The following is an 11,914-nucleotide window of genomic DNA, read 5'->3' on the forward strand; positions in this document are numbered from 1 at the left end:
CAGAACCTGGGCTCCGCCCCAGACCAGCTGAATCACAAGCTGTATGTTAATAAAATAGAATCCCCAGGGGGTTCGTGTCCACAGTCAGGTGTGAAAAGCTATTTTATCTGTTTTTGTATAATGTTTGGAACTTTCCATCATCAAAAGGTTGTGGGGTTTGGCTTTGTTTTTCCCAAACCGTCCTCACTATCCCGGGAGATGTTCCCGCGGAGCCGGGGGCCGCAGGGAGCTGGGGGGCCCCGCCTTCCCACCGCGGCCCCGCGCGGGACCCCTCGGCCCGGAGCCCCGGCCGCCCGCCGGGGGCAGCACCGCGCGCGGGGCGCGCAGGTGGGGGCGGGGCGGGGCGGGGCGGGCGCACCTGGGCGGCCGCAGGCGGGACGTGCCCCGCAGGCCCCGCCCTCGCGCGGGGAGGCGGGGGCGGCGCGCGGAGGGCGCGGCCGGGCCGCGGACGGGTCGGTGCCCGGAGCCCCGGGGCCGCGAGCGCAGCAGGCACGCTGGGGCGCGGAGACTGGGCGCGCGGGATGAGCCTCCCCCGGAAAAAGGGCTTCTACAAGCAGGACGTCAACAAGACCGCCTGGGAGCTGCCCAAGACCTACCTGAGCCCCGCGCACGTCGGCAGCGGGGCTTATGGCGCCGTGTGGTGAGTCCCGGGCGCGCGCCCGCTGGGAGCGCCGGGGGCGCGGGGCGTCGGGGCGTCGGGGCGTCGGGGCCGGCGGGCGCCCAGGCCCCGGGGTCGGGTGGAGCCTCCCGCGGGCCGGGGCCGGGCCAGCGCCCCGCTCCTGCTCCGCGGGCCCCGCCTCGGGGTCCCCTCGCCTGCGGGGCTCCTGGGGCCACGCCTCGGGGTCCCCTCGCCTGCGGGGCTCCTGGGGCCACGCGCCCGCCTCCCCGACGGGGGACTCCAGCGCGCAGCGCCCCGCGGGCTCGGAAGACCCTCCGGGGGCTTTTCCGGGGCCGAATCGGGGGAACTGGGAGGCGAAGTAGAAAGTGAGCGAGAAGCCTCGGGCTGCGCGCGGCGGCGGCGGGCCGGGGGCCCCCCCGGGTGCCCCCCTATCTCGCTGGCTCTGCGGGGTCTCCGCGGGTTGGATTAGCCCTGGGTCTGGTTCTTACAAGGGCCGCCCAGAGCTCTTCCGGGCGAGCCCCGTTGTCACGGGTACACGGCACCCCGAGAGGGAGAAGGGACTGGCCAAGGGGCAGAGCCCGGCTCCCTGCGGGGCTGCGTGTCCCCGACCCCGGCGCGCCCCCCGCCGCGCGCCCCCGGCCCCGCCCCCTGAGCTGCCCCCGCCGCCTCGCCCGCGGGGCCCGGGCATCAGCCGCCCCAGCCTGGCCTGCGGGCCCGGGAGGGGCTGGGTGAGCGTGGCCCGGGCGATGCCAGCCGGGATCCGGATGGCGCGGCCCAGGGGGAGGGCTGCGCGCTGACCGCCCGTGCCCCGCAGCTCCGCCATCGACAAGCGGTCGGGAGAGAAGGTGGCCATCAAGAAGCTGAGCCGGCCCTTCCAGTCGGAGATCTTCGCCAGGAGGGCCTACCGGGAGCTGCTGCTGCTGAAGCACATGCAGCACGAGAACGTAGGCTGGGGAAGGGGGGAGGCGGGCCCCCCGCCCCTGACCCTGACCCTGACCCTGCCCCTGACCCTGACCCTGACCCTGACCCTGCGGTGGGACAGGGCGCAGCAGGTGCAGAGAGCTCTGGACTCAGCCAGGAGAAGGGCCTCTGATCCTAGTTGCCCCCCCCTTATGAAGATGGGGTGCAGGGCCTGCCCTGCTCCTTCCCAGGCGGGGTGTAAGGGGTGTGTTTGGCAGTGGAGCAGAATGACCTTTGTGAGGTGCAAATGTACTCTCACTGGTAGGAGGAAACGGGCTCGGAGGAACTTGGCCTGGGTTCTAGGTCTGAGAGCTGGTGCCCAGAATCCAAGTTAATGTTGTTTGGCCACGTGACCCTGACAACAGCAGCAATAATAGATTCAGACAGTATGGAGCACTTAGGATGTGCCGGCTCTGTCCTAAGAGCTTTGCACAGACCAGCTTGTTTAATCCTCACAGTGTCGCACAAGATAAGTACTGTTAACGCCTATATACACATGGGGAAACTGAGGCACCAAAGGCCCACAGATTGTGTGGTTGGTCGGTGGCAGAGCTGGGACTTGAATTTAGGCAGCCGGGCTCCAGGCCTTAGTGCGTAACCATTAAACTGTCCTATCTGATAGAAACAGCTAGAAAACTAGTGGCCCAGCCTGGGACCTGGCAACCAGGCTCTGCTCTAGGGTTGGAAGGCAGACATTACAAATAACAACTTCAAATTTTTGTGCACGTTTTAAGCCCCACTCTTCTTCAGCAGCCCTCCCCACGGCCTCCAGCCAGGGGTGGTCTTGCCCCCAGCTGTGGACCAGCCCTTTGGCAGGCAAGAGTCAGGTGATAGGAGACCCAAGGTCAAGGGCAGGGAGCCTGCTGGCTGGAAGGCTCCTTCCCTGTTCCTTCATTCCCTTCACCACGTGTGGGTCCCTGCATGAGTTGCATGGTTTTGTGCTGCTTCCCCTGAACCCCAGAGTTGGGGGCAGCGAGCACCGGAACATGCACCTGCTCTTCTCCCTGGCCTGGCTCTCCATCACCGTGCTCCCTCCCAATTAGGGGGGTTCCTCTTCAGCCTCTGCCCCTTAACTGCGTCCAAGAAGGCTGGGAACCTGCCTCCTGCGGGAGGTGGTGTGTTGGGAAAGGGTGGGTGGTCCTGTGCATGGCTGAGCCCTCACTGGCACCCTTCTCCCCAGGTCATCGGGCTCCTGGATGTCTTCACCCCAGCCTCCTCCCTGCGCAGCTTCCATGACTTGTGAGTCTGGCTGCACTGGGTTCCAGGGGAGCAAGTTGGGGTGGGGGGTTCCAGATTCTCTCTTCTGGGTAGCGGGCTTCCTGCCCTGGCAGTCCCTGTGCCTTCGGGTTGTTGGGGTGTGATTCTCTCTGGAGAGATCTGTCCAGCCAAGGGTGGAGAGAAGGGCAGGCAGGAGGAGGTGGGAGGGCCTTTGTGGGGTGCATGCCTGGCACAGCTGTCTGCTTGCTAGCCGCTTTTCGTGTTACCCAGCTTTAATGCCACCAAGACACCATTTCATGCTTATTTCGCTTAGCATAATACTCGGGTCCATCCATCCTCACGGGGTTGGCACCAGCTCACCTGGACATTCTCCGGGCGCCCAGGTGTGGGTCTGGACCGTGAGGCTCTTTCTAGCATGAAGCAGGGATCAGGAAGCCTTGGCTGCCTCTGGCTAATGGGGTGTTTGACAGAGTTATATGTAACCGAAAAGCGTCGGTGCTAAATGCGTGGCTTGGCTAGTGCAGTGGCTCGTCTAAAATTTAGAAACCTTTGAGAAGGTGGATTTTTTTCCCCCCAGTCTTATTAAAGTGCTCTGGAGGCCTCTTTGTTAGCGTGCTTTTAAGTGTAATGCAGTAATTTTGAATGGAGTGGGATTTTTTAGGGAGATAACATTTTATCTTTTTTAAATTGTATTTTTCAATTCCAGTTTACATTCAGTATTATTTTGTATTAGTTTCAAGTGAACAGCATAGTGGTCAACTAATCATAAACTCCACAAAGTGCCTGCCCCCCCTATCCCCATCCCCAGCCTCCGATATTTGCAGTACCCACCTGGCACCATACATAGTTACTGCAATATTATTGATCACATTCCCTATGCTGTACTTTACATCCCGAGACTATTTTATAAGTACCAATTTGTACTTTTTACTCCCTTCACCTTCTTCACCCAGCCCCCTTAGCCGCCCCTCCCCTCTGGCAGCCATCCGTCTGTTCTCTACATCTATGAGTCTGTTTCTGGTTTTTTTGGTTTATTTGGTTGGTGGTGGTTTTTTGTTGTTGTTATTTAGTGAAATCCTGCGGTATTTGTCTTTCTCCGTTTGACTTACTTCACTTAGCATAATACTCCCTAGGTCCAGCCATGTTGTCTTAAGTGGTTAAGATTTCATTCTTTTTTATGACAGAGTAGTATTCCATTGTATATATGTACCACACCTTCTTTATCCAATCCGCTGTTGATGGGCACTTAGATTGTTTTCAGATCTTGGCTATTGTAAATAGTGTTGCAATGAACGTAGGGGTGCATATGTCTTTTTGAATTAGTGTTTTGGAATTCTTTGGATAAAAACCCAGAAGTGGAATTGCTGGGTCATAATGTAGTTCTATTTTTAATTTTTTGTGGTACCTCCATACTGCTTTCCATAGCGGCTGCACCAGTTTGCAACACCCCCCACAACAATGCACCAGGGCTCCCCTTTCCCCACACCCTCGCCAGCACTTGTAGTTCGTTGATTTGTTGATGGAGCCATTCTGATGGGTGTGAGGTGACACCTCATTGTCATTTTAATTTGCATCTCTCTGATGATTAGTGACATTGAGCATCTTTCATATGTCTATTGGTCATCTGTATGTCCTCTTTGGAGAAATTTTTAAATTGGATTGTTTGTTTTTATGGTGTTAAGTTGTATGAACTCTTTATGTATTTTGGATATTAACCCCTTACCATGTATCATTGGCGAGTATGTTCTCCCATTCAGTAGGCTGTCTTTTCATTTTCATTTTGATGGTTTCCTTTGCTATGCAAAACCTTTTTAGTTTGATGTAGTCCCATTTGTTTATTTTTTCCTTTTGTTTCCCTTCCCAAGGAGATATATATTAAAAGTATATATTACTAAGAGCAGTGTCAGAGCATTTACTGCCTATGTTTTCTTCTAAAAGTTTTATGGTTTAGGGTCTTACGTTTAAGTTTTTAATCACTTTGAGTTTATTCTTGTATGTAGTGTCAGAATGTGATCTTTCTTTTTCTGTCCAGTTTTCCCAGCACCACTTATTGACCAGACTGTCTTTACCCCATTGTATATTCTTGCCTCCTTTGTCAAATACTATTGACGATATAGGTGTTGGCTTATTTCTGGGCTCTCTAATCTATTCCATTAGTCTATGTGTCTTTTTTTATGCCAGTACCATGCTGCTTTGATTCCAGTGGTTTGATAGTATAGTTCGATATCAGGTAGCGTGATACCTCCAACTTTGCTCTTCTTTCTCAAGATTGCTGTGGCTGTTTGGGGTTTTTTATGGTTTCATATAAATTTTAGGATGACTTGCTCCAGTTCTGTGAAAAATGCCATAGCACTGAATCTATAGATTTTTGGGGTAGTATGGACATTTTAACAGTGTTAATTCTTCCTATCCATGAGCACAATATGCTTCCATTTATTTGTATCTCCTTCGGTTTCTTTCTCCAATGCCTTATAATTTTTCGAGTGCAGGTTTTTACCACCTTGGTTAAATTTATTCTTAGGTGTGTGGGTTTTTTATGCAGTTGTAAATGGAATTGTTTCCTTAACTTCTGTTTTTGATAGTTTGTATATACAAATACAACTGACATGTGCTCTGGTCGGTCTGGCTCAGTAGACAGAGCGTCGGCCCAAGCACGGAAGGGTTGAGGGTTCGCTTCCTGGTCAAGGGCACGTGCCCTGATCTGGGCACATACAGGAGGCAACCAATCGATGTGTCCCTCTCACATCAATGTTTCTCTCTCCCTCTCTCTCCCTCTCTCCCCTTCTCTCCCTTCCACTTTCTCTAAAAATCAATGAGAAAAATATCCTCAGGTGAGTATTAACAACAATTTAAGAAAGCACATGATTTCTGGATATTAAATTTGTATCCTGCTACTTTACTGAATTCATCTATCAGTTCTAGTAGTTCTTTGGTGGCATGATACAGTATCATGCCATCTGCAAATAAAGACAGTTTTACTTTTCCCTGTCCAATTTGGATGCTTTTTATTTCTTTTTCTTGTCTGATTGCTGTGGCTAGGACTTCCAGTACTATGTTGAATAAAAGTGGTGAAAGAGAAATCCTTGTCTTGTGCCTGATCTTAAGGAAAACACGTTTAGCTTTTTACTGTTGAGTAGGATATTGGCTGTGAGTTTGTCCTATATGGCCTTCCTTATGTTGAAGTATGTTTTGAATGGAGTTTTTTCTATAATGCCAGTTGCTGGGCTTAGCATTTGGAATTTAACATGACCAGCCCCTCTGGCGGGGTAGGGGTCCAGGTGGGGTGAGGGTGCAGTTTCTAAGTGAATGCTGATAGTGTGCTCTGTGCTCTAGGCGTGAGTAGAGTGCTGAGGACTGCATGCTGCCTCGGGGGGTTCACAGCGGAGGCAGCATTTGAATTCAGTGCTGAAGGATGAGTGGAAGTTTGCCTTGGGTAGTAGAAGGGGCTGAAGGCGTCCCAGGCAGCAGGAGCTGCGAGAGCGGAGGCCACGGCACACGGAAGAGGCTGGACTGTTGAGGCAATATTGAGACATTTGGTGTGACTGGTTTGGTCAAGCTAAGAGTCTGGATTTGATCCCTCAGGCATCTTCAAATCCACAGAGGTTTTGAGCAGTGAGGTGACGTGGCCGGATCAGATTTGGGGGATGTATTGTGGTGGCAGTAAGAAAGGAGCAGGGAGCAGCTCTGGGAGCGGGAACCTAGAGGGTTGTGTTCGAGACCCAGGCCGCCATCTAGGGTGGAGCTGATGGGCTGACCTGAGACCCCGGGGGACGCAGTGGCAGGGAGAGGTGCGAAGGTCAGGGGGTGCCACTTTCCTGCTCGGAGTACAAGGCGGAGGGAGAGCAGGTCTTGGGAGAAAGATAATGAACTTGGACACTTCACTTTTGAGGAGCCCGTGAACATTCCCGTGTTTATTCAGAAGTCGCAAGGAAATCCAGAGCTCAGAGAGGAAGGTCTGCACTAGGAATGTGGACTTGGGTTGGAACCGTCACCGTGGACGGTAACGCAGCCCAGGACCGGCCAGCACAGAGCATGACGTGATCCTGTTGATGACAATATCAGTTAAAGAAGGTCCAGGAGGATGCGCAGGTGAAGAGCTGAGGGCACCTCCTCAGAGGCAGAGCGTCTCGAGGGAGCGTCGGACTTTGCGACGCCACATGGGAAGAGAGGGAGCCAGGGGGGTGTTGGGCCGTTGCTGGGGACCTCGATCGGAGCAGTTTGGGTGGTGGAGCGAGAGCAGGCGCCAGGTTGTTGGAGGCCCGGGATTTAAGGCAGTGGGGTGCAGATGCGTAGACCACTCTTCTAGAGGTTTGGAGGGGAGAGAAAGAGGGAGAAGGGGCAGTTACTTAAGAAACAAGGTCGAGGAAAGGTAGCTCTAGCACAGTGCGACTTCAAGTTGTGGGCCAAGAAGAAAGAACCAGGGTCCACCGGCGGTGAAAGTCAAAGGCGGGAGGGGACTGTGCGTGGAGCAGGGCCGGGCAGGAGGCGGCGTGTGGTCAGGCAGAAGGCTTCGGTCACAGGCGCATGGAGGGGGTCTCCACCACATCTTGTGGGTCCCCCCCTTAGTGTTCCCTTTTCCATCTTTATCGTTTTTGTTCTGGACTTTGCTGTCACTACCTTGAATAACAGTTACGTTTCGCTGACCTCGGCTTGTTTCGCAATCATTTAAGACGGCCGCCTCCTTCCTTCTTCCGCCCTCCTGGAAATGGTTTTATTGTTTCCTTCTTGGAAGGGCAGGCATTTGGGGTTGTTCCCGGAGCCATCTCGGCCAGGCATGACCCTCTGGGGGAGAGGAGATTTGGACAGAAGCAGAAGGAAGTACTGGGAGATGTTTCTAACTCCCAGCTCCGGCTTTCTTGGGGCGCAGAGGAGGCAGGGAGAGGGCACCTTTGAAGAGGGGGAGCCCAGCTGCATTTGGTTTTCCCGAGCACACGCCCGCTGAAGTGCTTGCCCCGAGCTCTGCCAAGGGCGGCGGCTGCGGCCAGGCCCCGAGCCAGGCCCCAGGGGCCAGGAGGCCGTGCGGGGCCCTGGCTGGCTGTGGGTGGACTGGTTCTGCTTACACTCGGAGGTCATCTCGGGGGCCCCCGCTTGGCCCCAGCTTCTTGCCCCTCCTCAAGCTCAGACCCGGGCTGGGTGAGGCTCGGGACTGTACAGAAGCCCTCGTGCCTTGCAGCTACCTGGTGATGCCCTTCATGCAGACGGACCTGCAGAAGATCATGGGCATGGAGTTCAGTGAGGACAAGATCCAGTGCCTGGTGTATCAGATGCTCAAGGGTCTTAAGGTGGGTGGGGACCTGGAGGACCGCAGGGGGTGGTGAGACCTGAGGTTTGGGGGCTGCCAGGCCTGGGCCAAGAGAGCCCACTGTGACAGGGCGGGGGGTTCTGGGCCAGCCCGTAGAGCCTGGGGTGAAGCTAGGCGCGGGACCCACCCTCCTCTCTCTCCCCCACACAGTATATCCACTCGGCTGGCGTCATCCACAGGGTGAGTGCTGCCTCCACCGGGGTCCCTCCCACCCCGGAGGGTGCTCCACAGCCAGGGAGGGGGGGAAATGGAGGGAGGGCACAGTCCTTCAGGACATCGGGGATCTGACATGTGAATTTTTCAGACCCAGCCGTGTTCTGGGAAACTTGGGAAAAGCTGCAAAGTGAGCCCTGAGCTGGTGGGGCCTGTAGGACACCGTCCGGCCCTCATGTACAATGAGGAGAGGGACCCCCGGCGAGGGGTGGGGGGGTGAGGTTGCATGCTGGGAGGTGGCCAGGCAGGGACAAGCTCCCATCTCTGCTTCTCTGCCTGCCGCTCCCTCTCTCTCCTCTAGGACCTGAAGCCGGGCAACCTCGCCGTGAACGAGGACTGTGAGCTGAAGGTGAGTGGCCCAGGCAGGGTCAGCCGGGGTAGGGTGGGCCCTTCTCCCACAGCAGCCCCCCCGAAGCTGCTCCAGGAGCCTCCTCTCCTCAGCAAGCTCCTCCCCATGTCCCCCGAGTCATAGATCTTGGATTTTGGGCTGGCACGGCATGCGGACGCCGAGATGACTGGCTACGTGGTGACCCGCTGGTATCGGGCCCCCGAGGTGATCCTCAGCTGGATGCACTACAACCAGACTGGTCAGTGGTCGGCTGCAGGGAGCGCCTGATGCTAGGGCTGGGGCGGGGGCTCGGGGTCCTCTCTGGCACCTCCCCAAAGGCCATCTTGGTGTCTCCGGGTTGACTGCCCACTGGGCCGTGGTCAGCGGTCCAGGTGACACTTCCTCCCCTCCCTTGGCAGTGGACATCTGGTCCGTGGGCTGCATCATGGCTGAGATGCTGACGGGGAAGACGCTGTTCAAGGGGAAAGATTGTATCCTTTGCTGGGAAAGAGAATTCATCCAGGGATTCATCCCTTCCACAGACACTTTCTTACTTAGATCTTTTTTCTCAGTGTGGAAGCCCTAGGTGCCCACGGTGCAGTGAGCAGAACGCTGGAACGTGGCCACCGGTCACTCCACCACGATGGGGGAAATGCTTCACGTTCTGGCACGCCCGCTGACTGAGTGTGCGTGTGCGTGCGTGTGTGTGTGCGTGTGTGTGCGTGTGTGTGCCGGGCAGGCGCTGCCGAGCTGCGGGTCCGCCCTGCCCAGCTTGGAGCGTGAGGGTGGGGAGACTCGGGAGCCGGCGAAGGCGATGCGGTGGGATGTGGGCCCGCGGCAGCACATCCAGGAGCGCGTGTGGGAGGGACCCTAACCTGGCCCCCCCAGGGAAGCCTTCCAGAGACCCGAGTCCTGAGGGGTGAACCTTTCCCGAAGCAGGAGGGAGTTAGGCGCCTGGAGCCCGGGTGGTCGCCACGGGGCCTGGGTGGGTGATTGAGGGCCGGAGGGAAGCGCAGCTGTAGACCCGTCGGCAGAGACTGAGGCTGAGCCTTAACCTGCTGCCCAGACCTGGACCAGCTGACCCAGATCCTGAAAGTGACCGGGGTGCCAGGTGCAGAGTTTGTGCAGAAGCTGAATGACAAGGCGGTGAGTGGCAACGGCCTGGGCTGACGGGGCAGGCGGGCCGCAGGCCTTTGGGAAGGGGGGCTTACCTGTGCCCCTCTGCCTCGGCAGGTGCTTTTGCCTTCACCCACTTTGGACTGACTGAGCCTTCAGGAATCCCTGCTCTATACCCCAAGGCCCGAGCCCCAAGGGGCTGACAGTTGGAGATTAGTCAGTGCTTTTCTGTTTTCCAGGCCAAAGCCTATATCCAGTCCCTGCCACAGAGCCCCAAGAAGGACTTCTCTCAGCTCTTCCCCCGCGCCAGCCCCCAGGGTGAGTCTCGGGCCTGGGCCTCTGCATTCTGCCCCGGTGGGTGGTCTGGCTCTCCCAGGCCCGGGTGTGAGGCTCATGCTCTTACTGCAGCCGTGGACCTGCTGGAGAAGATTCTGGAGCTGGACGTGGACAAGCGCCTGACGGCCTCGCAGGCCCTGGCCCACCCCTTCTTTGAACCCTTCCGGGACCCTGAGGAGGAGACAGAGGCCCAGAAATTTGACGATTCCTTAGAACATGAGAAACTCACAGTGGACGAATGGAAGCGTAAGCTGGGCCTCGGGCTCCTTCCTTCCGCCTCTGCCGCAGCTCCCTGTCTCTGCCTCCTTTGCTCCCATGCCCGGCCTCGGGCCCTCCGCCCTCCTGGACACTAGGCTTCCTTCCCTCTGCTCAGATACTGTCTCCTGTGTGCACTTCTTCCTCCCGGGGCTCACTTACTCCATGCTGTCCCTGTGGGGACAGGGGCCGGGCTCTTTCTTGCCCTCAGCACCCCTACCCACCTCGAGCCCCCTGCCTTTCCCAGAGCACATCTACAAGGAGATTGTGAACTTCAGCCCCATTGCCCGGAAGGACTCACGACGCCGGAGTGGCATGAAGCTGTGATGACTCGTCCAGCGGATCCCTGGCTGAGTCCAGGGACCACCATGGGACACCCCCTGCCAGACACAGCCCCAGAACCAGTATTTATTTGTCACTACTGAACCCTTCCTGGATTATAACCTTCCAAGCAGAGGACAGAGGGCCCTGTCCTTGTGCAGGAAACAGGCCCAGTAGATGCAGAATTCAAAGATGCTGGCTGGGAGGAAATAGCAGTGACCATCCCCGGCCACATTAAATACCTGTCTGGAGAATCGCCTGTGCGTGGGGTCCTTTCCTGCTCGGCTGTAGTGGGGCCGAGAGGGGTGGGCTGAGCTGGGGGAGGGGTCTCCGTCAATGATGGTGTATTGGTTTAATAAGGCTGCCGAAACAATTGACCACACCTGGGTGGCTTAAAACCACAGAAATTCATGCTGCCACGATTCTGGAGGCCAGAAGTCTGAAGTCAAGGCGTCTGCAGCGCCACCCTCCCTAGAGAAGAAGCCTTTCTCACCTCTTCACAGCTTCTGGTGGCTCCCGGAATCTTCGGTGTCCTTGGCTTGTAGCTGCTCAGTCCACTTTCTGCCTCTGTCTGCGCAGGGCCTTCTCCCCTGTGTGTGTCTGTCTTACAAGAAGAGCAGCTACTAAATGTAGGGGCCGCCCTAATCCAGTATGATCGCATCTCAGTCCTTACTCATTGTATCTGCAAAGACCCTATTTCCAAATAAGGTTACTTCCTGAGGTTCCGGGTAGACATGGCTTTTTGGGGAACATTCATCAGCCCACTCGAGATGTCCACAAGGGAGGGCCCTTTCCGGGCCGGTGCTCCGTTTCGGCGCCAAGCATGCTCAGCCACTAAAATAAGACAGTCGTGGAGGGAGCTGCAGCTGGTGAGACACAGCATGCAGGTTATTTTGGGTGTTAAGCAATCAAGATATGAGACAACAGCAGCCCGTTGACTGGGAGCTGCAGAGGCAGACTCGGGCTTTTTCCAGGCTCTACAGAAAGCTGTTCTGCTCTTGCCCCGTTGGGAATGGTTGTCCATTTCTGCTGAGATTTAACCTGACAATGGCTGGGATCCTGCTGTCTGGGTTTGAAAAACTGGTAGGACCAATTCCCGTGCACAGAGTCAGGGGCCTGCCCCGTAGTTCTTGCCCCCGGCCCAGCGGGCCTCAAACTTTCCCGCGCGCCAGGGACCTGGTTCAAATGTACCTTCCTGGGCCCACCCCAGGGGTTTAGATTTAGCAGGTCTGGGGTTGAGACCCTA

General features: G+C 56.5%; 1 protein-coding gene across 1 annotated transcript; it reads left to right on the forward strand.

Annotated features, from left to right (window-relative positions):
• Positions 1-417: 417 nt before the first annotated feature.
• MAPK13 (mitogen-activated protein kinase 13) lies at positions 418-10,924 on the forward strand. The gene is made up of 12 exons (XM_081141128.1): positions 418-640; positions 1,434-1,563; positions 2,760-2,818; positions 7,971-8,079; positions 8,250-8,279; positions 8,614-8,661; positions 8,785-8,899; positions 9,060-9,131; positions 9,707-9,786; positions 9,996-10,074; positions 10,165-10,338; positions 10,595-10,924. Exons 1-12 carry the CDS (start codon positions 522-524, stop codon positions 10,672-10,674), a joined length of 1,095 nt encoding a protein of 364 aa, XP_080997254.1. The 5' UTR covers positions 418-521; the 3' UTR covers positions 10,675-10,924.
• The last annotated feature ends 990 nt before the right edge of the window (positions 10,925-11,914 follow it).

This window comes from Miniopterus schreibersii (genome assembly GCF_964146895.1).
Source record: "Miniopterus schreibersii genome assembly, chromosome: 6".
Lineage (NCBI taxonomy): Eukaryota > Metazoa > Chordata > Mammalia > Chiroptera > Miniopteridae > Miniopterus > Miniopterus schreibersii.